The 25398-nt window shown below is 33.0% G+C and overlaps 3 protein-coding genes across 4 annotated transcripts; 2 read left to right on the forward strand and 1 right to left on the reverse strand.

Annotated features, from left to right (window-relative positions):
- The first annotated feature begins 747 nt into the window (after nucleotides 1–747).
- On the forward strand, nucleotides 748–5291 carry LOC111887446 (T-complex protein 1 subunit gamma). The gene is made up of 13 exons (XM_023883617.2): nucleotides 748–907; nucleotides 1625–1686; nucleotides 1953–2025; nucleotides 2114–2181; nucleotides 2298–2367; nucleotides 2467–2535; nucleotides 2644–2715; nucleotides 2838–2911; nucleotides 2978–3640; nucleotides 4242–4367; nucleotides 4611–4715; nucleotides 4784–4858; nucleotides 4949–5291. Exons 1-13 carry the CDS (start codon nucleotides 883–885, stop codon nucleotides 5135–5137), a joined length of 1671 nt encoding a protein of 556 aa, XP_023739385.1. The 5' UTR covers nucleotides 748–882; the 3' UTR covers nucleotides 5138–5291.
- A 1106-nt stretch (nucleotides 5292–6397) lies between these two features.
- On the forward strand, nucleotides 6398–7008 carry LOC111887499 (uncharacterized). Its single transcript, XM_023883670.3, has one exon. The coding sequence runs from the start codon at nucleotides 6421–6423 to the stop codon at nucleotides 6796–6798; it is 378 nt and encodes a 125-aa protein (XP_023739438.1). The 5' UTR covers nucleotides 6398–6420; the 3' UTR covers nucleotides 6799–7008.
- Nucleotides 7009–9772: 2764 nt separating this feature from the next.
- Nucleotides 9773–14947, reverse strand: LOC111887462 (short-chain dehydrogenase TIC 32 B, chloroplastic). 2 transcript variants are annotated; one of them, XM_023883638.3, is made up of 7 exons: nucleotides 14655–14946; nucleotides 12270–12501; nucleotides 11705–11938; nucleotides 11536–11614; nucleotides 11374–11458; nucleotides 11091–11137; nucleotides 9773–10114 (listed from the first exon to the last, which is right to left on the reverse strand). In XM_023883638.3, exons 1-7 carry the CDS (start codon nucleotides 14770–14772, stop codon nucleotides 9938–9940), a joined length of 972 nt encoding a protein of 323 aa, XP_023739406.1. In that variant the 5' UTR covers nucleotides 14773–14946; the 3' UTR covers nucleotides 9773–9937. The 2 variants fall into 2 exon arrangements, with proteins under 2 accessions (XP_023739406.1, XP_023739407.1); XM_023883639.3 differs by lacking the exons at nucleotides 9773–10114; nucleotides 11091–11137 and adding an exon at nucleotides 10960–11090 and having other exon boundaries at nucleotides 14655–14947.
- Nucleotides 14948–25398: the final 10451 nt, after the last annotated feature.

The following is a 25398-nucleotide window of genomic DNA, read 5'->3' on the forward strand; positions in this document are numbered from 1 at the left end:
CCAAATCTAAAAACTATTTCATGTAGCGTTTAACAAAACGCTACTGAGCTTTTGAAATCAATTTCCATAATTACCGTTACAAATATATTTTTATATTTATTCAATTTTAATCGATTGTCTTTTATGTAATTTTATATATTTCAAAAGTTTTCAGTTACTTTTGCCAAACACTCATATAACAAATAAAAGTTATAACTTCCTGCTACCAGCTACTCGCTACACGCTATCAGCTACCCGCTTCCAGCTAACAACTTCTTTTGCCAAACACGTCTGTTGTAGTGGTGGCCGTTAGACTTTTTTTGTTGTAATTTAATCAAATTTTTATTTAAAAACAATTTCTAAAAATACACGTGGAGTTTTATGGGACATAATTTCCTATATGACATGCCACATAAGGAGCTACAAACATGTTGTAGGAAATTAAAAGAAAATATTTTTTTTCACTTGTTAATTTTTGATAAAAAAGTAAATTAAATGGACCAAAATTGAAGAATTTAGTGGTTAAATTGAGTCTCAACATAACTTACATTTTCATAAGTTTTATGACTTGTAGTTATTTAATAGTTATTTAAGCCAAAACTCTATTTTTTAATTACAAAGATTTTTATATGGAGATTTATTACATTCTTAATGGGTTAGACTAGTGGCCCATCCAAGTAAGCCCATGGACCATGGTTGCACACTTGTGACTTGTAGCAGGCTGTAGCCCGTAGTTGAATTCGAGTGTTTGCTTACCAAAAAGAACGCAACTGCAAGTGCTGATACCGCTTCTTCTCGTATTTTCTTTCTCATTTTCAAAAGAAGGCCAACACTGAAACCCTAGACAAAAATCCACCAGCTTCAGCAACTGATCCCTCGAGTCTCACACTTTAACCTCAAGCTATGCAATCACCGGTTCTTGTTCTCAGTAAGTTTTTCTTTCGCGCACTCACACACACACATCTATCGAAGATCATGTGTTGTGATCTCATGATTTGCTCCCGGTTTTTTTTTCTGACAATGGTGGTGAAATTTGTACTTTTCTTACTAGCTATGGTTTATATTGATCTAGTTTTGAAGTACTGTCACACTTGTGAGACCATAAATTCACGAGATTTAGAATCTGAAAAACGCAAAAGCGAACTTACGTGTTTGATGCTTAAGACTTGCTTAGCCTGGGCGCGTCAAGAACGAAAAAGATGGTTTTGGTGACTGTTTAAAGTTTAATTGGATGCTATTCATATAAGAGTAAATACTGTATGCATTTTGCTAAGAGATTTGAATCATATGGTCTAGGTTGTTGCAATAGGTTTTGGATTTGAAGTCGGTAACTATTTGTTTAATTGTATAATGAGACTTCGCTTCCAAAAAGACCTATGTTTTGACATTCTTAAATTAAGCATTTACTTCTTTTCAAATGCAAAATTGATGCGTTTTTTGTTAAGTTTAACAATCTACCACCATCAATTTCTATCACTTACATGTAAAATTTGACATGGATAAACATAGACTTGACAATAAATCTCAAATCTCTCACTATTGATTTGAAAACTCACCATCTTGAATCAATAGCAGCAATTTTCTTCATAGTTTCAGAATAATATCTACTTATACTGACCATGTGTATACAATTTAAACTGTGCAGAGGATTCTCTCACCCGTGAATCTGGAAGTAAGGTTCATCATGCAAATATACAAGCTTCTAAGGTGACAAATTCACTCGTATTGAATTGTTATTAGGTTTTATTTAAGCCTAGTTGCTTCTGTCTGAAGGCTACATGATTTTAGTATTATGCTAATCCAACATTCAATTGCCATAATATTGAAACTGCTATAAGTATTCTCTAACATAATAATGGGAATGTGAAATGAGGATATTTTTTTAACATTTTGAGTTCATTATCAAGATTCTAGGTTATTTTTTTTATTGTAAGTGATATATCTTTTAACAATAATTTTTGATCCCTATGCAGGCAGTTGCTGATATTATTCGCACCACATTGGGGCCAAGGTCCATGTTGAAGATGCTTCTAGATGCTACTGGAGGTGCTTTACATTTTGAACATATGTGTATGTGTGTGAATTTTAGTGAATATAAAGTTGTAATGCTTCTTTGAATCTTTGTTTTTAATAGGAATTGTTGTCACTAATGATGGGAATGCCATTTTGAGGGAACTGGATATTGCTCACCCTGCTGCAAAGGTTTCTACTTTATATATTCATATAAGTTTCCATTGGCTTTTACATATTTATGCTCTTAAATCTTGTTATCTTTATTTGTTTTTATAAATTATACTTTTTTGTTTAATTTTTTTCAGTCAATGATTGAACTAAGTCGCACACAAGATGAGGAAGTTGGTGATGGAACTACCTCAGTCATTGTTCTTGGTATATCTTTTTCACATTTTAAACTTTTTTTTTTATTCTGTTTAGTTGGTTTATATACTATTTTCACATGTCACTAATTCTTAAAATTTTAATCTTTAGCTGGTGAGATGCTTCATGTGGCTGAAGCTTTCATTGACAAAAAGTATCACCCTACAGTTATCTGCAGAGGTAAAATCTTTTTTTTCTTTTTTCTTTTTTAATATCCAAACTATTTTGTTAAATCTTTGCCTAAATTACATAACACATGTGAATATGTAACAAACAATACTTTTGCAGCTTACAACAAGGCTCTTGAAGATGCTCTTGCTGTGTTGGACAAAATCTCCATGTCTATTGATGTCAATGATCGTAAGCTTAAATCTTAATTATATTATTCTTTCTTGTTATATCTCATTTACATACATACATATATTATTATCATCATTTCAAATTCAGTTAATCAATTTTCAAATCAAATACTTGTGTCACAGGTTCCATGATGCTAGGTTTAGTGAAGAGTTGCATTGGCACCAAGTTTACAAGTCAATTTGGGGATTTAATTGCAGTAAGTATCATATTTGTAAATTTACAATTTTACATATAATTTCTTTAATCTTTTTTAATCTTATAGGATCTAGCACTAGATGCAACAACAACAGTTGGAGTTGACCTAGGTCAAGGAATAAAAGAAGTGGACATCAAAAAATACATAAAAGTGGAAAAAATCCCTGGTGGACAATTAGAAGATTCCAAAGTGTTGAAAGGTGTAATGTTCAACAAAGACGTTGTTGTCCCTGGAAAAATGAAAAGAAAAATCATAAACCCCCGCATCATTTTACTAGATTGCCCTTTGGAATACAAAAAGGGTGAAAACCAAACGAATGCAGAATTAGTCAGAGAAGAAGACTGGGCAGTTCTTCTAAAAATGGAAGAAGAATACATCCAAAATCTTTGTGTTCAAATTTTGAAATTCAAGCCCGATTTGGTCATTACAGAAAAAGGACTTAGTGATTTAGCTTGTCATTATCTAAGCAAAGCTGGAGTGAGTGCTATTAGGAGATTAAGAAAGACAGATAATAATCGGATTGCTAAAGCTTGTGGGGCTGTTATTGTAAATAGACCAGATGAACTTCAAGAATCAGATGTTGGAACTGGAGCTGGACTTTTTGAAGTTAAAAAAATTGGGGATGAGTTTTTTGCTTATATTGTTGATTGTAAAGATCCAAAAGCATGTACTGTTCTTCTCAGAGGTGCCAGCAAGGATCTTTTGAATGAAGTTGAACGCAACTTACAGGTACTTTTTTAAAACTTTTTCTCAAGTTCTGGAGTAAGTTACAGAAATGGTCCCTGTGGTTTCGTGAAATTTACAGATTTAGTTTGAGTTTGGATTTTCTTTCATGGATGGTTCTTGTGGTTTCATTTTCTTTTCTTGCAACCTAAAAAGGATGAGTGAGTTGTGTTTTTGGTCCCTGAGTGTAGCTGATGTTGGCAACTTTGGTCATTGTTTAAGGTTTTTGTGATGTTTTTGGTCCCTGTTCTATATTTGTGGTACCAAAAGTGAAAAAATAATGTATACTTTGACCAAAATTGCCAAAATGTTACAAAACCTCAAATAAGGACACAGTTGAAAAAGTTAACTATACTCGAGGGCCAAAAATGTAATTTACTGGATTTTTATTCTATATGGTCATTTTGCCTTCGGACCAAATCAGTAAATACAATGTGTTTGGAGGGACCAAAACTGAAAGAAATTGCAATCATGAGGACTGTGTGTAAGAACAATTTAAAATGGACTGAACCTGCGAATTGCACCAAACCACAAGGACCATTTCTGTAAATTACTTTAAATATTATTACTGTTAAATTTGACCAAATTTTGATTTTTTTTTAAATAGGATGCTATGTCGGTGGCTAGAAACATCTTGAAGCATCCGAAACTTGTTCCTGGTGGTGGGGCCACTGAGTTGACTGTTTCTGCTACTCTAAAGCAGAAGAGCTCATCCATTGAAGGCATTGAAAAGGTAATTTTTTTTTATCTTATTTTTATTAATAAATTACATTTTGGTCCCAAAAAAGTTCTCTTCCAAATTTCGTACTTATTTTGATGTATCCTATGTGTTTAGTTCTGTGTGTTGTCTAAGTTAATAATTTGTAACTGACCAGTTTACCCATGGACCAAATTTGTAATTTTCTCTTATCCTTTATGTTAACAATTGCAATTTACTCATTTCTTTGAATATTTTGTTTTTTTAATGTTGAAACAGTGGCCATATGAAGCTGCAGCTGTAGCATTTGAGGCAATTCCAAGAACATTGGCACAAAACTGTGGTGTGAATGTCATTAGAACCATGACTGCTCTTCAAGGAAAAGTAAGCTACTTTTTTATTATTCACCTTATTTTATTTTTCTTTTTTCTTAAATTTATTTTTCTCAACAGCATGCAAATGGTGAGAATGCATGGACTGGGATCGATGGGAATTCGGGTCAAATTGCTGACATGAAAGAACTAAAGGTGCACATCACATCACATCAATCACTATATTTTATGTTTTTTATTATTACGATTATATTTTTAGTGGTACTAATTTTTTGAATGTTTTAGATTTGGGATGCGTATAATGTGAAGGCACAAACGTTTAAGACGTCCATTGAAGCAGCATGTATGCTTTTGAGAATCGATGATATTGTGAGTGGAATAAAGAAGAGGCAAGCACCTGGTGCAAGTCAACCATCAAAACCCACTATTGAAACAGAAGGTGATGCTGACAATGAGGGTATGATTCCCGAGTGAACAAGTAACTGAAAAAAAACATTAATCTAGTTTTGTTTTTTTTGGAAAGATTTTCCATCGGAGTTTGTTATGTGTTTTTATTTTATTGTTCTACTTGAATATCAAAATTTTGGTTACTTTTGGGGTGCTATGATATGATGTGATTTGTTTTGAATTTTTTGAGTTTTGACCATATTCAGCGAGTTCATATTCATAAAGATTGAACAATCTATCGGCTTCCAAAAAAACAGATGAGCATTTTCCCGAACCGATTTTGTGAGAAAACCTTTGGGTGATGAACATAAATAAGGAAGAAGGAAATAATAATAAATATATAAAGGTTGAAATAGATGGAAGTGAACGTTTTTAAACCCTTCGGAGAGTAAGAGAATGATCAAATTACCTTCGTGTAAGGGTCCAAACCAAATTCAAAGGAACATACACAATGTTTGGATCCGTTTCAAACAAAGGAAACCAAATTTTAAGATTAAAAATAAAATTCACAAGTTTAAATTTTCCAAACATAAAATCTAAAGTTTCAAATATAAATATTTAAAAGTTTCAAACATAAAATATGAAGTTCCAAACGATACATAATAGAAAATGGGTTAATAAATAAAAATGGAACTTTTAGATTTTGGAATCTGGAATTGAGAAGTTGATTTGTCCATAAAATATAAAATATCAAAATATGTTTTCATTTTTTCTATTAATTTATAAAGTATAAAAAACTATAATATTTAATTAATAAAAATTTTAATTAGTTAAATTCAGTAATTTGGTTTGGTTCGAACCCCATTAGACCATAACTCAGACCACAAACAAAATTCATAATTCGGTTGATTTAACCAAAAAGAAAACCGAATTTAGAATGTAGTTTGGTCCGAGTTTGATTTTGTTTTGGTCTAGTTTTCGGTATCTTCTGTTCCAAACCAGATTATACCCACTCTTACTGTACATTATATTATATGCATTTTAACATGTCATGGTAATATTTAAAATTTAACCAAAACAAAAGACAATATTGGAGAGTCCTTTGTAACTACAAAAATATTTTCAAAACTTGAAATAGATTAATAAAGTCAAAGTCAACGATGATAAGTGTGTTTTTCCACATCCCAACAAATATTTAACCAATTAAGCAGTTTGTAAGAGTAGTTAGTCCACTTCCTCCTCTCCCACCAACTTCAATACATATTACGTAAGTTGTTGGATTGGTTCATCGGCAATATCATTTATCTATATATATGTTATGTACACATATTAATTCTATCACATAAACTGTCTTGATCTCATAATTAAACATGATAATTCCCTCTTGCTTAAATTCAATTTTGGAAAAGTTGACTCAGCGGTGGCCATTGCTGGTGTACGCCACCACCTGGACCACCATTCTGACCGCCACTGTGGCGGTGACCTCCTTTGCACCAGAGCTTGCATTTGTATGGGCCATAACACCATCTTCTTCTTTCTCTAAAGTATGTCAAGATCAAAAGGAAGGTTTTGTGAGGGTTCCTTTTGATGTTCCATCTGATATCTTTTGTCTTCCGGCTGAGATGTTTAAGAAATCCAAGATTGACTTGGTGGTGCCGCCCATCTTTGCAGCGGTGATTGTGGCGGCTTCCGCATGCTTGGTTAGAGCTCTTGGTTTGTGGGAGGTGGATGAAGGTGATGCTCAATGAGAGAATGAGAGAAAACGAGAGATTGCATTCATTAATATCATAATACAATTGATCATGCATATGGTGTCTTTTGTCGATATGGTATAAAGATTTAATTAAATTTGTTGTAAATTACGTTCGTTTACAATAAATTCATTTGATTAAACCTTGTTTATATGATGATCATTGTAATTCAATTGTATTCTTGATTCCTAAGAAAGGAAAATTAAACTTTTGACATCTTGATGATTTTAATAAATCTCATAAAATGAAAATGAAAGATGTACTCTTGATTCCTAAGAAAGAAAATTAAACTTTTGACATCTTGATGATTTTAATAAATCTCATTAAATGAAAATGAATGATGTACTTTTGGTTCCTAAGAAAAGAAAATTAAACTTTTGACATCTAGATGACTTCAATAAATCTTACAAAATGAAAATGAAAGATGTACTCTTGATTCCTAAGAAAAGAAAATTAAACTTTTGACATATTGATGATTTCAATAAATCTCATAAAATGAAAATGAAATATGTACTCTTGATTCCTAAGAAAAGAAAATTAAACTTTTTACATCTTTGATGATTTCAATAAATCTCATAAAATGAAAATGAAAGATGTACTCTTGATTCCTAAGAAAGAAAATTAAACTTTTGACATCTTAATGATTTCAATAAATCTCATTAAATGAAAATGAATGTTGAACTTTTGGTTCCTAAAAAAAGAAAATTAAATTTTTGACATCTAGATGATTTCAATAAATCTCACAAAATGAAAATGAAAAATGTACTCTTGATTCCTAAGAAAAGAAAATTAAACTTTTGACATATTGATGATTTCAATAAATCTCATAAAATGAAAATGAAATATGTACTCTTGATTCCTAAGAAAAGAAAATTAAACTTTTTACATCTTTGATGATTTCAATAAATCTCATAAAATGAAAATGAAAGATGTACTCTTGATTCCTAAGAAAAGAAAATTGAACTTTTGACATCTTGATGACTTCAATAAATCTCATTAAATGAAAATGAATGATGTACTCTTGATTCCTAAGAAAATAAAATTAAACTTTTGGCATCTAGATGATTTCAATAAATCTCACAAAATGAAAAATGAAAGATGTACTCTTGATTCCTAAGAAAATAAAATTAAACTTTTGACATCTTGATGATTTCAATAAATCTCACAAAATGAAAATGAAAGATGTACTCTTGATTCCTAAGAAAAGAAAATTAAACTATTGACATCTTGATTTCAATAAATCTCACAAAATGAAAATGAAAGATGTACTCTTGATTCTTGAGAAAAGAAAATTAAAATTTTAACATTAAACATTGTTTGTTTGGCAAACTAGCCGACAACTGATAAAATTATGAATTAATAATGTTTGGTAAAAAATAACTTATAAGTTAGATTGCAAATATAAAATGACATAAATAGATATTTAGATATATACCTTAAAAAAAGAACAAATATAATTAAGAACATATTTGAAATATGAGAAATTTCTAGAAAAGTCCTAAAATTTTAGTCTAATTTATAAAAAACTTTCATACTAAATTTTATTTACAGAAAAACACATAATATCGGTTAAAACTTCGAAAAAACCCTTTTCGGCCGGTTTCGCAGATTTTGCCGGTATTCTGTCTTTTTTTGTTAGTTTGTTCAAAATTTTGGGACTTTTCCAAAAATTACATAATAACCAAAATATTAGAACTTTTTTGAAAATTACCATGAAATTAATGAATATTATTATTAACAAATCATTTATAAATATAAAAAATATTTTTATTATAAAAAAAGAAAATACATTTGTTGCTAATTCTAGGAATAAATTAGTGGTCTAATTTTCTAATGTAATTTAGTTAGCTTTCCTCAAACTCTCTACGTTCTTCCTATGTATTGTTGTGGATATGGTGGTGAGGTGAATTTAGTTATTAGCATTCCTCTAATGTTGGTGTTCCTTTTATGTTGTTTAACCTAACTACCAACCAACATGCATACCTTACATGTTAACAACCATCGGCTAACACACATCTATAAAATGTGAAAAATGAACCGTGAATGATAATTTATATGAAACAAGTGAAGGGTCATTATCTATTTAAATTGTCATTTAAAGTTTACTTTTCACTCTCGATAGATGTGTGTAATTTTATGGTTGTTACTAGGTAATGTTTGGAGGTTAGGTGGTCGTTAGGTTAAAGAACATAATAAAAGATCTATATGTTCGTATAATGATATTTTCTGATAACACGTGATCATATAGCATCATGCCTAATAGCAAGTAGACACTTATTGATTGTGTATTAATAAATATTATCAACTATTGTATTGGTCATGCCTAACAAAGTACTTCTCACTATGACACCCACAACGATGCATAGGAAGAACATAGAGACTTTGAAGTGGTCAACAAACAATAGAGAAGTACATAGTTGACAATTCTATTCCTAGAAATTAACAACAAATGCATTTCCTTTGTTTACAATAAAAAAATTTTATGTTTATAAATGATTTGTTAATAATAATATCTATTAATTCCATAGTAATTTTCAAAAAAATCCCAATGGTTATCGGGTAATTTTCAGAAAAGTCCTAATATTTTGAAAAAAACTAACGAAAAAGGACAGAATACCGGCTAAATCTACGAAACCGGCCAAAAAGGGTTTTATCGAAGTTTTAGCCGGTATTCGGTGCTTTTCTGTAAACAAAAAATAGTTGGAGACTTTTTCATAAATTAGACTAAAATTTTAGGACTTTTCTAGAGATTTCTCTTGAAATATTTAAAAAAAAGCTTCATAAGCTTATAAAAAACTAGCTTATAAGCTAGTTCGTAAGCTAAAATAAACTACCCTTAGTTTTATCGAACAGTAAATTACAGTAAATTACAATAAGCCAATTTATTATTATTATTATTTTTTTTGCCAAACATGACCATAGAGATTACTAAGAATTAATCCAATAAAATGAAAGATGTAACTAGTTAATATAAAACAAACCAACCCTCTTAACATTCAAGTATTACACATACAAAGATAAATCCACAATCCACATCCACGGATATCGTACGTTTATTATATCACGATGAACATTGAATATAATGCATAATACCATTATTATTTCTTAGGGAAAACAAGTAAAATAGATGATGACATTAGGAGTGTTGAAGAGCAGAATCGAGTAGGTGGTTGCTGAAATCCCATAGCTTTTTGGCCATCGTAGGATTTCTTGCAAAATCACTTGCAGGCCATTCATTGCAATCAAGAAAATACTTCCCACTCACTCCTTTCAAATCCGGGTGCATTGCTACATAGCATGTTGTTGCTGCCCCCTGTTTATCATCAATTATATATTCACATATGTAAAAAATTTATACATTTGGTTTTGCATTTTGGAATTAAGGAGTTAGGAAAGGGAATCTGAAATTGAATGGAAAAAAAAAATATGATATGTTGTCTAATGGTATAAAATATTATGAGTCATAGCCTCTTTTCATTGTGTTAATTTGTTTTTTAGGAAGAGGGTGTGACCATTTTCGTTTAAATAATGGGCAAATTAAAAAAATAATGTTATTAGTTTTTTCTTGATAATTTATAATTTTTCATTGCAACCATTATTTACCTACTAGAATCGGTTACCAGGATCTAAATGAATACATTATAGTTCCGATGAAAATAATCTAGTCCAAACTAATCTACTACAAAATAGTTGAAAGTCTCTACTTCAAAATAGTTCAAAACATCATAATGTGATATACCTTTGTAGGAAATTATTGAAAATATTTGTAACCTACTAACCGATTTTAACCGATTTTAGTAGGTAAATATTGACTTAAATTAAAAAAAAAAAATCAAATTATCAACTGTAAAATTGTTTCGTAATGACTTTTTAGGTAAAATGTTGAAAATATAGATGTTTTTCTTAAATTTATCCTTAAATAATTTTTAATACAATTTCTTTTGGAATTTTCACAATTGAATTTAATTACAATTTTATTATTCCATAAATAACTTGTAGTTTCATTTTTTTTATCATATTATTTGAGTTTTTTTATAAACTTTTACTATGTTTATTTTTTTATTTTCATAAATAAAAGCTTTAATTTTTTTTTATTAAATAATGTATAGAATAGAGTTTATATAAATTATGTTATACACAAATAATATAAAAAAAATTATATGAAACTAATTTTATATCACACCCATCATTTGTGCTACATTATTATGTTCGTGACTTGTGAGTAGTAGCCTAGTAGGTGTATCATGCAACTCATGTGCTCCTACGTTGCAAACTTGCAATAAAAGTACCTGTGGGACATTTTTCCATAGAAGGTAAGTGAGGAGCTTCATAATTCCTGTTAACAATCATACATAAAGCAAATTATGCATATTTTAAATATATATATACTTAGAGGTAGTTTGGAAGGATTGAACTTTTAAAAAAAATTAAGAGACTACGAAATAATTAAGAGACAAAAATTAAAAGGCTATCAAACGTTATGAATCTGAAAAATTAAAAACTTGTTTGAAAAAAACAAGTAACCCCTAGACATATTAATATGTTCATAGAAATACGAACACACACACTTACTCATGAGGTTTAAAGAATATTTCATAAGATTTGTCATTATTAGACCCGGGTGTACAGAGTTTACTGTAATATTTACCCCTTCTTCCTGCATAATTTCCAATCAAATAAATTCAAAATCTCATCAACAAGAAATTAAATATTAAAGAAAACAACAAAACCCACCTCTAAGCGTCGAGAGAGCTCATTTGCATGCAAAATGTTTGCTAATTTCGATTGCCCATATGCCTTTTTATCTGAATAACTGATTCACACAATGACAACATATTAATTAGGAGGTTGTTAAGCATTATTTTGTTGTATCAAATGTTATTTTATTTTATTTTTAAATTACCTTTTTTTGTCATTAATTGAATCAAATCTGATCCCTTCTTCGTAAGTGTGGAGATGAGCTACAGATGACAAATTTACAATTCTACCCTCGATGCCCGTAGATGAAGCCGTGTTCTTCATTTTATCAAGGAGTAAGTTTGTCAAATAGAAGTGGCCAAGATGATTCGTTGCAAATTGCATCTCGATCTCATCTTGTGAGAGTTGGTAGGGGCAGAACATAATTCCAGCATTGTTTCTAACAATTTGGAAATATTTCTTAATTAGTGTCATATTATAATAGCTAATCACAAAAATACAAAGCTCACAACATTATTTTTCACGAAGTTGCATCATTAATTTCACGAAAATTTATGTCATTTTGGCAGATAAAGTATTTAGAAAATATTTCGTGAAACATGATACCACAAAAAGTGATTTCGTAATTTAGCGAAATAGGTTATTATTTTGTGACAAACGTTGGAAAAGTGGTAATTAGTCATTTTAGTGAACAACTCTGAAAACAACATATTATATGGTTTAATTAGGCATATATAAATGTTAAAAAGAAAGAGTGAAAATTAGCTCACATCAAGATGTTGAGGGGAAGGTTAAGAGCTATGAAGTTGTCTGCAAAATCCTTGACGGATTTAAGAGAGGAAAGATCAAGTTGAAGAACATCAATCTTAGCATTTTCGTTGCTTTTAAGGATGTTTTGTTTTGCTTCATTTGCAGCCTCCACGTTTCTTGCTGCTATTATAACATGTGCTCCTCTTAGGGCCAACACTCTTGATGTCTCTAACCCTATTCCACTTGCTCCTCCTGTAAATCCACCATTAATTATACCTTTTCTTAATTTTATAGTTTAATTATATATATGTGTGTGTGAATTGTGACAATTTCCAAACCCATTTACATTTTTAGAGGATCAAAATATAAATATATGTGAATCTTTTAAATTAAAAATAATATTAAATTATAGTCAAAGTCTTACCAACTCAATTAAGGTTGAAATTTACAATATCAATTCGATAGGTTGAAAGTTGAATAATTAATGATCATCAAAAACAAGATAAATCATAAAGTAAAGCTGAATAATTACTCTATTCCTATCCACAAAATAATTTCGCCGTCAAATCTGTTAATAAACACGAAATACATATATAAGAATTATAGAATAGGACCACAAGATTTTAGCTGTACAAGTGGAACACGATCACGAGGTATGTAGGCCTTACGCTAAGGTCACAATGTAGTTTGGGAAACATAAAGACATACCCTATATAGCAAAAAATAAAACTAAATACAATAAATACAACACCCTAATAAATGCAAATTAATATTTCATTTAAACTCTCTTGATATCCCTACCTTCCCTCTTTAAATTTTTAAACCACAATAAGCAGTTTGACTGGTTAATAGTTTATATATATATATATATATATATATATATATATATATATATATATATATATATATATATATATATATATATATATATATATATATATATATATATATATATATGAGAATTAATTTGGAATAGCTAAAAAAAACTTAAGTTATGGTTTGTGTCCTAATTGAAACTGTTAGCCGAAAACTGATATAAAAAACTAATAGATAGTGCTAAAAAATAACATTTGATAAACAAGCTGAAAGATATATATAACGATATAAAAATACGTTTAGAAAAATATATTTTTTTTATAATTAGTTAAATATATTTGAATTTTTTAAAAAATACTTATGAAAAACCACTTTAAACAACATTTAAAAAAGCTAGTTTATTAAATCATCCGGAATCCGGAATAAATGTGGTTATTTGCCACCATGGCAGCCCACAGTACTAGTGCAATAAACACCATCCTATATGATTGTGGTGCATCTTGGTGCGGTGGAATGTGGTCAAAACTACAAATAATGACAACATCTAACCATCTATTTTTTCCTCTAATTTTTAATTAATAATAATAATAAAATAATATAATGATGTGAAGTGGTGAGTATTTTCTAATGATGTGGTGATGAGATGAGCCTAGGATATCATCATATCATAATTGTGATAGTGATATGTACACCCATATGACATAAGTTACTGTTTAGCTCATCAAACACAACAATTTAAAAAAATATCAAATAAGGTAGTTTATCATCTGTGACGCGTTAAACACAACACAACCTTAATGAATTCAGTTATATATGTTTGTTTTTTTGTTAATGTTAACAAGATGTTTATGTTAGAAAATGAGTGTCTTTAACATCTAATGATGATTTTATATTTATTTTTCCATAAATGCCCTCATTTCCTACAACATATCACGTCTCCTTCAAAATACGGCATGGAACATGGCAGATGTATTCTACAGTACTACGTGCTAATTGCCTTTTTTTTATAATCAAATTTAATGGACTGCTACTCCAAAGAGTTATCTTTCAATTTTTTTAAACATTTTTTCTAATAAGTTTGTAAAACATGAGCATATGTCTATAAGATTCATATTCTTTTATTTGAATATATAAATATAAATAACTATAGTCTAAAATTTTACATTCTGAAAACGATCGATCAAAACTAGCCCGCATTCTGAAAACGTGAAGGAAAAATATGAGAGGAGTTTAGAAAAAGGAAAACTACAAAAAGATAAAAATATTAGTGTCAGAAATCTGAAAACATTAAGCAGATTTTTCAATTGGCCTAACTTTTCGAGTTATTCTCTCCGAATTAAATAAAAAAAATTATATATAGTTATTTTGAGTAAATGTTTTTAACACTTTCAGCCTAAAAACACAACCACTAACATTCGTTTAACCTCAGAGAACTCAAATCTCTCAGTTTTCACCATGAACTCTATACATTCCCTCACACTTAGTGTGTGTGTGAGAGAGAGAAAGAATGAAGAATCAAAGAGAAGAACGATATACATGTTCTTTTATATGTTTAAATTAAAAACAAAAGTATGTATGTATCTATGTACCTGTAATGACGACAGTTAGATCGCCGGCATCAATTCCGGCGGTGACTTGTTCGGCGGTGGTGGCTGATCCAAAGCCACTGGGACCTGGCCAGCCTGTTATCAACCTAAGTATTCCCATTTTCAGATATTTGGTCGGAGGTTTCCTACTTTCTGTGAATGAAGGTGAGAGCTCAGCTTGAATTTGCAGAAATAGAAGAGAGAGTTTGGAAGGGATATATAGAAGCTGGGATCTGAAGGTGACGGAAGCAATCGGCAAAAAGTAAAGCGGTGCATTATGTCACCATAGTTGTTCTTACAGGAATAGAAAAATAAGAGTTTTGTACTTGTGTCTTCTAATTTTAAAAAAGGCTTTTAAAAAATAGAGTAAATTTTTGGTCAAAATTGTACGTTTTGTCCTTAACTTTTTTTTTGCATTCGAATCGTCCCTGTGATTTGATTTTGTTGCGTTTTCCGTCCCTATGGTTTGGTAAAAATTGCATGTTTGGTCCCTAACTTTATGTATGTAAGGGACGAAAAATGCAACAAAATCAAACCATAGGGACGATCCGAGCGCAAAAAAAAATTAGGGACCAAACGTGTAATTTTGACCAAACCATAAGAACGATTTCAATAATTTACTCTAAAAAAATAAGAGTTTTGTACTCTTGCAATTGCCCGTATATTTTGACACTTGCACTATTTTATTTTGATAGAAATTTTGTCTTTTTAGATTAGAGTTTCTAAGTTTTAATTTTAATACGGATATTAATAAATTATATCAATTTGGTGATACTAATCTTTAATCATTAACTAGCCATTCAAAAAAATTACAAAAAAACAATAATGGTATTATAATATTTTACGAATTTTTTATCATTGTTTTTAAGATTATTATGAATTTTAAAATGACTAACATTCACATTCATTTAATCTTACTCCTAAATCTATGTCTTGTGTCAACCAAGAGACTTGAATCCAACCAGAGACGTTTCCAACACATTTGATATCATTAAACCAAAAACCATTTATTAAGATTACTAATTACTTTTTACCACATGGTCCATCATTATTGCCATTGTTTCTGGACACACAATGTTAGATTTTAGGGTCTTAAAAATATCAATATATTTGAATATTCTTTGGATCGTGATTGCAATGACTTTCCAAAATCTTTGATTTCGACCATATAGCCTGGAGTATCACGAAATCAGATTTGGGATAATCCAAAGAATTTCAATTTAGAAGCCATATCACTTCTAAACTAGAAACACAGAAAATACCTTGTTGTTTTTGTGTTCTTGAGAGATAAAACAAATCAATGTATGATTTTCGTGTATAAAAGTTCCAACCCAGAAAACATTCTTATACTAGAGGGAAAGTAGTTAAATGGAAGTTGCATCCCTTTGGTGGTAAAATTCGTTAGTTAATGGACATAACTAAAGCCTCCATCATCATGATGTCATCAAGAGAGTTTGGTGGGAAAATGCACGGCTGGAGTCATACCCGATGTCATCAAGTGATTTTGACACTGCCCCTTGGAACCCCGTCCGCTGACTGGTCAGTGAAACCACCGCCACGAGCTCTACCCCTTGGACTTCACCAGGGACGCTGCCCTTGGACCCTTGTATTCCCGAGTTCACATTTATCACTCCCAGTATGCACTACACATCTCCTAGCTCAGTTAGTAAATGGAGCTCGACCTATCTCATTATTAATAATAATTACACCAAAATATGTTGATAACACTAAAATCACCAACATTCCTCCGCCATTTTAGTGTAATCCTTAATTAACTAAAAGCAAACACAAAATCAAACTTATGCATAAATGAAAATATCTTAAAGATTGAATTTTCACATTAGTATAATATACATGTCAAATACTCGAGAATCAGGGTGTCCTAAGGATTGAACCCTTTAACTCATTTGAGTAACTGAAGATACTATACACATAAGTTAAACACAATATCCAATGTTTCATACTTGACATTATTACAACCATGTATCCAATCCATTCATAAGTTCATAAAATCCTAGCCCAAGCTTTCTGAAGCGGCACCACTTCACACTCACATAGGTAACCCTTCTACATTATGCACCTGTTAATGCATTTCTTCAAAAGAACTATTAAGAACTTAATCAACCTACTTTAACTTTATAGGTTATAAGAACATACCTTGGGATGTAATAAAACAAATGTGCTTCAATCTCAATAAGCAAGCTTTCCACATTGAATTCAACTTTTTAACATCATATTACAAGGGATTTGGGTATATCACCAATAGAGATATCAAGTGGACCTTAAACCCATCCCTATAACCGACTTCTTTACCAAGTCTCTAGCTAACCCCTTCGTCAAGTGATTAACTAAGTTTTGTTGAGATCGAACAAAATCAACATAAATGATACCATAAGTAATGAGTTCACGTACCATGTTGTGCCTAACACCCAAATGTCACGACTTTCCATTATAAACTTAACTGTATGCTTTCGCCAAGGTGGAAACGCTATCATAGTGTATAGAAATACGTGATATAGGCTTTGACCACAAAGGAATTTCATAGATCAAATTCCTTAACCGTTTTGCTTCTTTTCCAGCAGTTGCAAGGGCTACAAATTTAGATTCCATAGTTGAATTTGTGATGCATGTTTGTTTCTTAGAAGCCCATGAAATGACACCTTCACCAAGAAGAAACGCCCAAACACTTGTAGAAGAGTGGTCCTCAACATTAGTGATCCAACTAGCATCTGAATATCCTTCAATAACCGAAGGAGACCCTACATAAGTCAAACCAAAGTCCATGGTTTTCTTAAGATACTTTAACATCCTCTTTACTACTTGCCAGTGATGAGTACTAGGATTGCTAGTAAACCTACTTTTCTTTCCTACAACAAATGCAATATCAGACCTTGTGCTAGTCATAGCATACATCAAACACCCAATGACCTTTGAATACTCAAGTTGTGAAACTGCTTCATCAGTATTTGGCATAAGCTTCATACTTGGATCAAAAGGTGTACTCACAGGAGAACAATCTAAACAATTAAACTTCTTAAGCACTTTCTCATTGTAATGAGACTGTGAAATTGAGATTCCTTGATGTTCACGCTTGATTCTTATTCCAAGAATCATTTCTGCCTCCCCTATATCCTTCGTGGAGAACTGAGATGATAAAAATGAAGGGTTTTGAGCACTCTAACAACCTTAAGGTGCACATAAGACCCTAAATGATTTGGATTCATGTTTTCTCTAATTATACATGCAATTTGATTTACCAAAGCATTATCCTAACTAGCTTACAAAACATCGGTACTTGTATAACAAAAACTAGTTAGATGACATACCTTTTATTATAGCTTGATACCTTGGACCTTTAAGAGCCTATCACCCCAAATGTGATGCCTCAAATGCTTCACAAAACACCACCAACAATGGAGGACTTAAGAGAGAATAACTTGCACACAAAAATCGGCTATGCTCTTCCAAAGATCACTAGTAGTCGATTTCATGGGCTAAGGGACTCCTTTTATATTGTGGCAAGGATTAGGGTTACACCCATGTAAATCCTAATGTGCATGAATTTTCATCTTACTTAGGATCCATATGTTAAACCTCCATAGATTATCCATGGACTACCATATTGGTTTAGCCCATCCTAAATAACCATAAGCCCACACCATAAGAATTATTGATTTACCAAATCAATCCCCTTACATTTAATTAGTCTCTTTTGATCACTAAATTAATTCCAAATTAATTCTTGATCAATACTAATTAAATAATATGATTTCATATTAATATATTAGAACTTATAATATATTAATAAATCATATATAACCTCTTCTCAAAAGTCCATCCTTACAAATTGTTCTGGTGAAATGCAACCCAAATGGACTATGCTACTCTCGGGTAAAGTACATACCAATTATAGTTATGGACTTAGACACCTTATCCAACAAAAAACTCTTTGGTAATGTCAACTTGCCTTTGATTAGTACCAAAGATCAACATATCATCTACATACAAGCATATGATCACTCATTTTCCAGACTCTTCAAACTTGTTGTATACACACTTGTTTGATTGATTCAACTTGAAACCATGTGACAGGACAACATCATTAAATTTTTATGCCATTATTTTGGTGCTTGCTTTAGCCCATACAATGATTTAACCAACTTGCACACCTTATGCTCATATCTAGGCATAATAAAACCCTCAGGTTGTTTCATATATACCTCTTCCTCTAAATCACCAGTTAAGAATGTTGTTTAACATCCATTTTGTGAATCACCAAATTATGAATTGTTGCTAAGGCAATCAGTAGTCTAATGGTAGATATACGCGCAACTAGAGCATAAGTGTCAAAATAGTCAATGCTAGGTTTTTGTATAAAACCTTTAATAACCAATAGAGCCTTAAATTTGTCAATTGATCCATCAACTTTCGTATTCCTTTTGAATATCCACTTGCAACCCAAAGGTTTGCATCCAGGAGGAAGATCATACAACACCCAAGTATTATTCCACATGATGGAATCCATCTCATCATTTATTGCTTCTTTCCTGAAAGCAACATCTTGAGATTTCTTTGCTTCATCAAATGTTTAGGATCTTCAACACTAAAACAATATGAATATTGGTTTGCAATTTCATCTCTAAAACTCTCAACTAGGTAAAGATGAAAATCATTACCAAATGATTTTGTTTTCCTTTGTCTCTTGCTTCTTCTAAGGTCAAATGATTCATTTGAATTAGGTACAACTTCCTTGGTAGTACCATTGGAGCTGGGAACCAAGTCTTTTGGTCTAGGTATGGATAAAAAATGATTTTCATCAAATATTGCATCTCTAGATTCTATAACAATGTTAACTCAAATAGAATCACTAGGTTTTATAGCATAAAACCTATAAGCCTTAGAATTCTCACCATATCCACTAAAGATACAATCAATACCTCTTTCACCCAAATTCTTCATTTTTGTTTCAGTTAGCCTCACAACAGCCCGACAACCCCAAACTTTAAGATATCCTAAGTTTGGTTTCTTTTTTGTACCAAAGTACATAGGGAGATATCTTGTTCCTTTTGTTTGGAACTCTATTTAGAAGATAACACACAATCAACATAACTTCTCCCCATAAACTATCACTCAAACTTGAGTAGGACAACTTAGAGTTCACTATTTCATTTATAACTCTATTTTTCCTTTCAAAAATATCATTTTGTTGAGGAGTATATGGAGCAGTTATTTCATGTATAATACCAACATATTGGAAATAAATAGGATCATTATACTCTCCACCACGATCAGTGCAAAGTCTTTTGATTAAATCATTTTGTTGCAATTCAACTTCATTTTTATAAATTTGAATTTATCACGGGCTTCATCCTTGGAATGTAACAAGTGTACATAGCAAAAACGAGAATAATCATCTATAAAAGTAATTATGTATTTCTTATTCCTAAGGATGGAGTTGAATGCAAATCACATAGATCACTATGATTTAATTCAAGCATAACAAAATTCCTTTTGATATTAGGAAAAGGTTGTCTAGTTATTTTAGTTAACATGCAAATTTTACATTTTTCTATGTTAACATCAAAAATGTATTAATCTACTTTTAGACATTTCAAGCATTCTTTTATAATGTACATGTCCTAAAATAGCATGCCAATAGGAAGAATCATCAATACTAGAATAAGCCATGTATATTGAATCTGCAACTTTATTGTTTACATTTAACCTAAACATTCCATTATAATAATATCCAAATCCAACGAATGCACCACACTTAGATAGTACATACTTTTCATATTTATAGACTTGTTTATTCTATGGCTTGGAGTGTTACTGCACAAATGATGCTTGCTTTGTGCTTTGTGAGACTCTTAGTCATTTGATTTAACTATTAAATGAATGTGTCAAGTCACATGTTCTAAAGGATAATAATCTCAGAGTGATGGCTTTGACTCTATTGCGCTACTTTCATTTGAGTCTAAGCGTTGTAAGGTTAAGTCTGTTAATTGAAGGACTATCTAAGCTTGTGGCATGTGATTATATTCATGATGTAGTTAGCTGATATTAGTGGGAGTTCTTCAACAACTGGTGGTTGGGAACCTAGGAGAGCCTAGGAAGTGTTTTAGTGGGTTCGGTTGCGCTGTTTAGCGAGTACTTGGAGTACAGATTTGAGAAGGTGAATTAGAGGATTCAGGATAACTCCTAAGGAAATCATGGATAGGCGTGGAAGCTAGCATTGGGCCCATACTACTGAAAGCACATGACCTATACTCGAATCAAGGGGAGCCACAGAGAATCTAGGAAGCCTGTGAATGAGAATTTTGGGTATGTTCTAATTATTTTATGGTTGCTTTTCAGAATGTTGGTGAGCACGCAATGAGAAGGCTCGAGTTTTGGTTTAGGTTCTGGTGATGAGCCAATTGATGGGAGGACTGCTAGGGTTCTGAGTTCGCTATGGATTAAGGAGATGGAAGGTGTCTTACGCACTAGTCCCTATCCCATAGGAGCCAAGGTTTGATTTGCCTTGGATCTCTTGCATCATGTAACAAAGAGTTGTTGAGAATTTATTGCATAATCTATTGCACTTACTGAGTTGGAGGCTATGTATTGGGAAGAGTTTGTGACCCAGTTCTAGGTGGAGGATGTGCCAGCTATCATAGTGCAGCCGTTGGCAAGGGAGTTTGTGAGCATGTGAGGGTGAAAGACCCTAAATGATATGATTGATGGAGCCCATGAGCAGGAGATTGATTAAGCACCTCGGGAAGAGGAAGGTAGAACCAATTTAGACTGTAGTGGGCCAAGCGAAGAGGCCCAGGACTCTGGATTCACGTTTGGGAGGCTAGCAAGGCCAGGGCCATTATGCCAATAGTGGGAGGACCCATGTGGGAGGATGTCGGGAGACATGTAGGGGGAGTTTTAGTTGTGGACATATGGGTCATTTCAGTAGGGATTGCCCACGAGAATCGATTTCGATATGTTTTCAATGCAATTAAGTGGGCCACAAGAAGGCCGATTGTCCATAATTAATGAGAGGTGTAGTGACGTCACCTGCTCCTGCCATTATGAGGAGTACTGATGGTCACGAGGACAGGGTTGAGGTTTCTGTGGGGATGAGCCAAGCATTACAGTCTTAAGCCAAGGGGATCCAAGTTCCATCAGTTGACATCACAGGTAAGTGTTGTAATCTCCTACCTCATGCTCTTATGAGATGTGTTTATGATTATATGTTTGTGTGTGTGTGTGACTCTATGTGTGGTCTATCTAAGTATCCACTTAGAAATTGAGTTTTCTTCATGATGATTTGGAGAATCTTCATATGCTATTTTTCACACTGTGGGTCGTGTTTAGAAGAGGCTTGAGTATTCCTCTTAGGACATCAGCAACCGATCAGATCCTTAGTGGTGTCAACGATAATTCAAGGAATCCGTGAGGTAGGCATGTCGGGTTGAATGCGGGATGTGTAAGGGTGTTCATGGTTTCGAGGTAGTAGAGAATTGGTTTGGTCATGAGTGTAAGATCGGTAGTTTCAAGTTCATAACTTTGAAGCAAGGTCAGTTTCAGGTTGCATGGGAATTGCTCTAAGTGCAAGTAAATGGTTGAGCGGGTTGGGTACTTGTTCGATATTGAGATGTTGTTCCTCATCAACCGATCAGTCTCCAAGGACTTTTAGTGGATTTAGCGGAAAGCGTTTAAGGATTTGAGATTCGTTGAGGTATTGTGAATGATCACTCGGTCTGGGAATGTATAAGCGGTAGGCGTGTTGGTCAAGGAAGGCTAGCTGTAGTAAAGCTAAAGTTGTCGACTATTACCATTAGTAGAGACTGAGCAGTGGTAGCGTATCACTCTTAAGTAATGGGAAAGTGTTGTTCGCATGGGTTACTTCACCATTGGAATTGTCAGCAAAAAATGAATGACATCTATTGGCAAACTTTGAGTGCATCGATCCTTCGGTAGGAGAGTTGTTGGATTGGTGATCCGTCTATTCTGGTCAAGGGTTATACTTCTATGTCACGAGCTGAAGTGGCTTAAGGATTTGGAGTTATATTATGGGAAGTACTTGGGATTATTAAGCATGTTGAGATTTGAGAAGTATTTATCTGGTTTTGGAATGTGTGTGATCGTTAAGGTTGGCTAGTAATGAAATTGTATCTCTCGCAAGCTCAGGTTGCTGAAAAGTTTGAATTCTAAGGTTGAGAGATGGATTGGGAATCCATCAATTTTTGGTGGATTGGAAGAGCGCAGTGAAATCCAAGTGGGGGAGAATCTTTTGGTCTAAAGGTTTCACAAGAGTGGATATTCAGGTTTCATTGCACATCGATAGTGACACATGGTGGGTATGTAGATGGATCCAGGTTGAGGGTTGTGTTAGAGCCTCTCTGCATGTTCTTGTATGATGTAGGCTTGGGGGTTTGAAGCATAACCCGAACATTTGATTGGGTATTGTCAGGAGAGGGTTCGCCTCATAATGATTTTGGTTGGTTTGGTAGATTGAATGTAAAACCATGGGTTGGGTCCATGGCTATATGGAAGTGTTGTAAGACTTGGGTAGCCGTAGCATTCACCAAATTGATAGGTAGTTGTGGAAGTGTTGAAAGTCTGTGATGGGATCGTAGTATTCACCATCATGAGGCATGCCATGGTTCGAGTGGTCAGTTGGACTAAGGAAAGATCAACGCATGCATGGGTCGAGGAGGATGGTATTGATGGAGGACCACTCCTTGAGTAGTATGAGGATTGACAGATCTAAGGTAATAAGGGGCCCGTTCGATTGTGTAGTGTGTGTGAGATCCGGTAGGATCAATTTGAGCAAGGTATCGGGACCGTGTTTAGAGTGAGATGACTTTGGGGCCATTGGTTGGCACCCGTGTGGTGGTTTAGGTTGAGTAGCCCCTTATTAGTTGGACTCCTAGTCAGAGTCTTGTAGAGGGACCAGGTGTGAGTCTGTCAGCCTCTGCGGTGGGTGGAGGATTTTATATTTTAGTTCAGTGAAAGGTTGCCCTATAATAAGAAGATCTCGGTTATAATGCAAGTGTAAATTTTTGGATTTCAAAATATGAGTTATGCGTACCGGGTCGTCAAATGGACGAGATTCGCGTCGGGAGTCGTCTTTGTATATATATAAAAGGGATTTTTTTCATCAGTAAGCTATGGTTAAGGAATCTGCCTGCCAAGGGTGTTAGTTGGATAATTCCAGATCAAAATATGTTTTCTATCATCTCAAATTTCAATAAGAGGACCTAGTGATTGGGTTTCAGAACGGTCCTACTTGTGTGTGGTCAGGTAAAGTATGGGGGTTTCAGAATTATAGCAGTAAGGTGCTGGTTTGACAGCTAATTGCCCAATGATTTGATTACCGTTAGGGTGTGTGAGTTCAATTAAATTTGGGTTTCAATGGTAGCATTGAAGGGTCATTAGGATCATGAGTCAACCTTTTCGGCAGATCGGGGATTCAAGAGGAATTGGTCGGAGTGTCTGGTTGTCAGGAGGGTGGTAATCAGTGATTTCGAGGAAGAAATCTAAATTAAGTGGGGGAGAGTTCTAACACCCTGTTTTGAGTCGTTCCATAGTTCGGGGGCGTGACCTGAAGATCAATTATCATAAGGCTTCGGGGATTGGGGAAGCAGAAGTGTGGGTAATGTAGATTATGTTATCCAAGAATTCGACGTGTGTTTTCGAGCCTAAGGTTATAATTGTAAAGTGATAGTTCAGGTCTTTTATGAATTTTGAATTTAAGCTCAAGAAGTTTTAAGGCAAAGGATATTTGATAGATTATAGAACTTCTCATTACCTTTCCGTGGATATATAGAACGTCGAAATCGGACTTGGAACGAAGAAGTTATGGCATTCAGAAGATTTATGATTTTAGTCCATAGCCGAGTATGATGGGCGTACACTATGAGTACGCTGGTCGTATGTGGAGGTACGCAAGGCATACGGTCATCATGGGCAAACCCTAATTTTTAGGGTTTGTGCCCTATTTAAACACCTTAATTCACTTTTGTACATTCCTATGATCAGCCTCCACCTCTTCAAATCCTAAGAACGAAACCCTAATTGACCTTTGAATGATTTGATCTTAGAAGTGAACTTTGAGGGTATTTTTGGTGATTTTGAAGGAAGGGGAACTCTTGTAAGTTTCATTAGTGTGGCTAGAGCTTGTGGATCCATAATCATCATCGACTTGGGAAGTTTTTTGAGGTATAAAGCTCTTAACTTGATGGTTCATTTTGATAGATCTAGTTAGGGCTTGTTTTTGTGCTTTTTATGGTCCTTTAATTCATACATGAGAGTATGAGCTACTCTAGAAGATAAGGATTATCGATCTTAGCATTTTTGTGGTCCCTTGTTCATAAAAATGCAATCTTGATGAGTTATATTGGACCCTGCATGAGTTATCGTGCTTATTATGGATTTTATTGAGTATTGGGTCCCGTTAAGACATGCAAAGGAGTAAAGTTGCCAACTTTACGTGTTAAGACATCATTTAGGATTAGATCTGAGAATTAAACTTGGCGACTTAACCGATTAAGCACTTGATCGTGATTTGGGTTGGCTTTAGAGTACGTTGGGCATACCCAGCTCGTACGTTGCACATACTAGCCAAAGAAGGCGTACGTTGGATGTAAGTTTGAGTACGTCGGGTGTACTCATCTGCCATTGACTTTTGTTGACTTTTAGGTTTTGGTCCATATGTGGACTACTAGGGGTTTGGGCCTTGTTGGGCCACTTGTCCTTTTGACCTTGGGCC

The sequence above is a fragment of the Lactuca sativa genome, chromosome 6 (assembly GCF_002870075.4).
Source record: "Lactuca sativa cultivar Salinas chromosome 6, Lsat_Salinas_v11, whole genome shotgun sequence".
Taxonomy (NCBI): domain Eukaryota; kingdom Viridiplantae; phylum Streptophyta; class Magnoliopsida; order Asterales; family Asteraceae; genus Lactuca; species Lactuca sativa.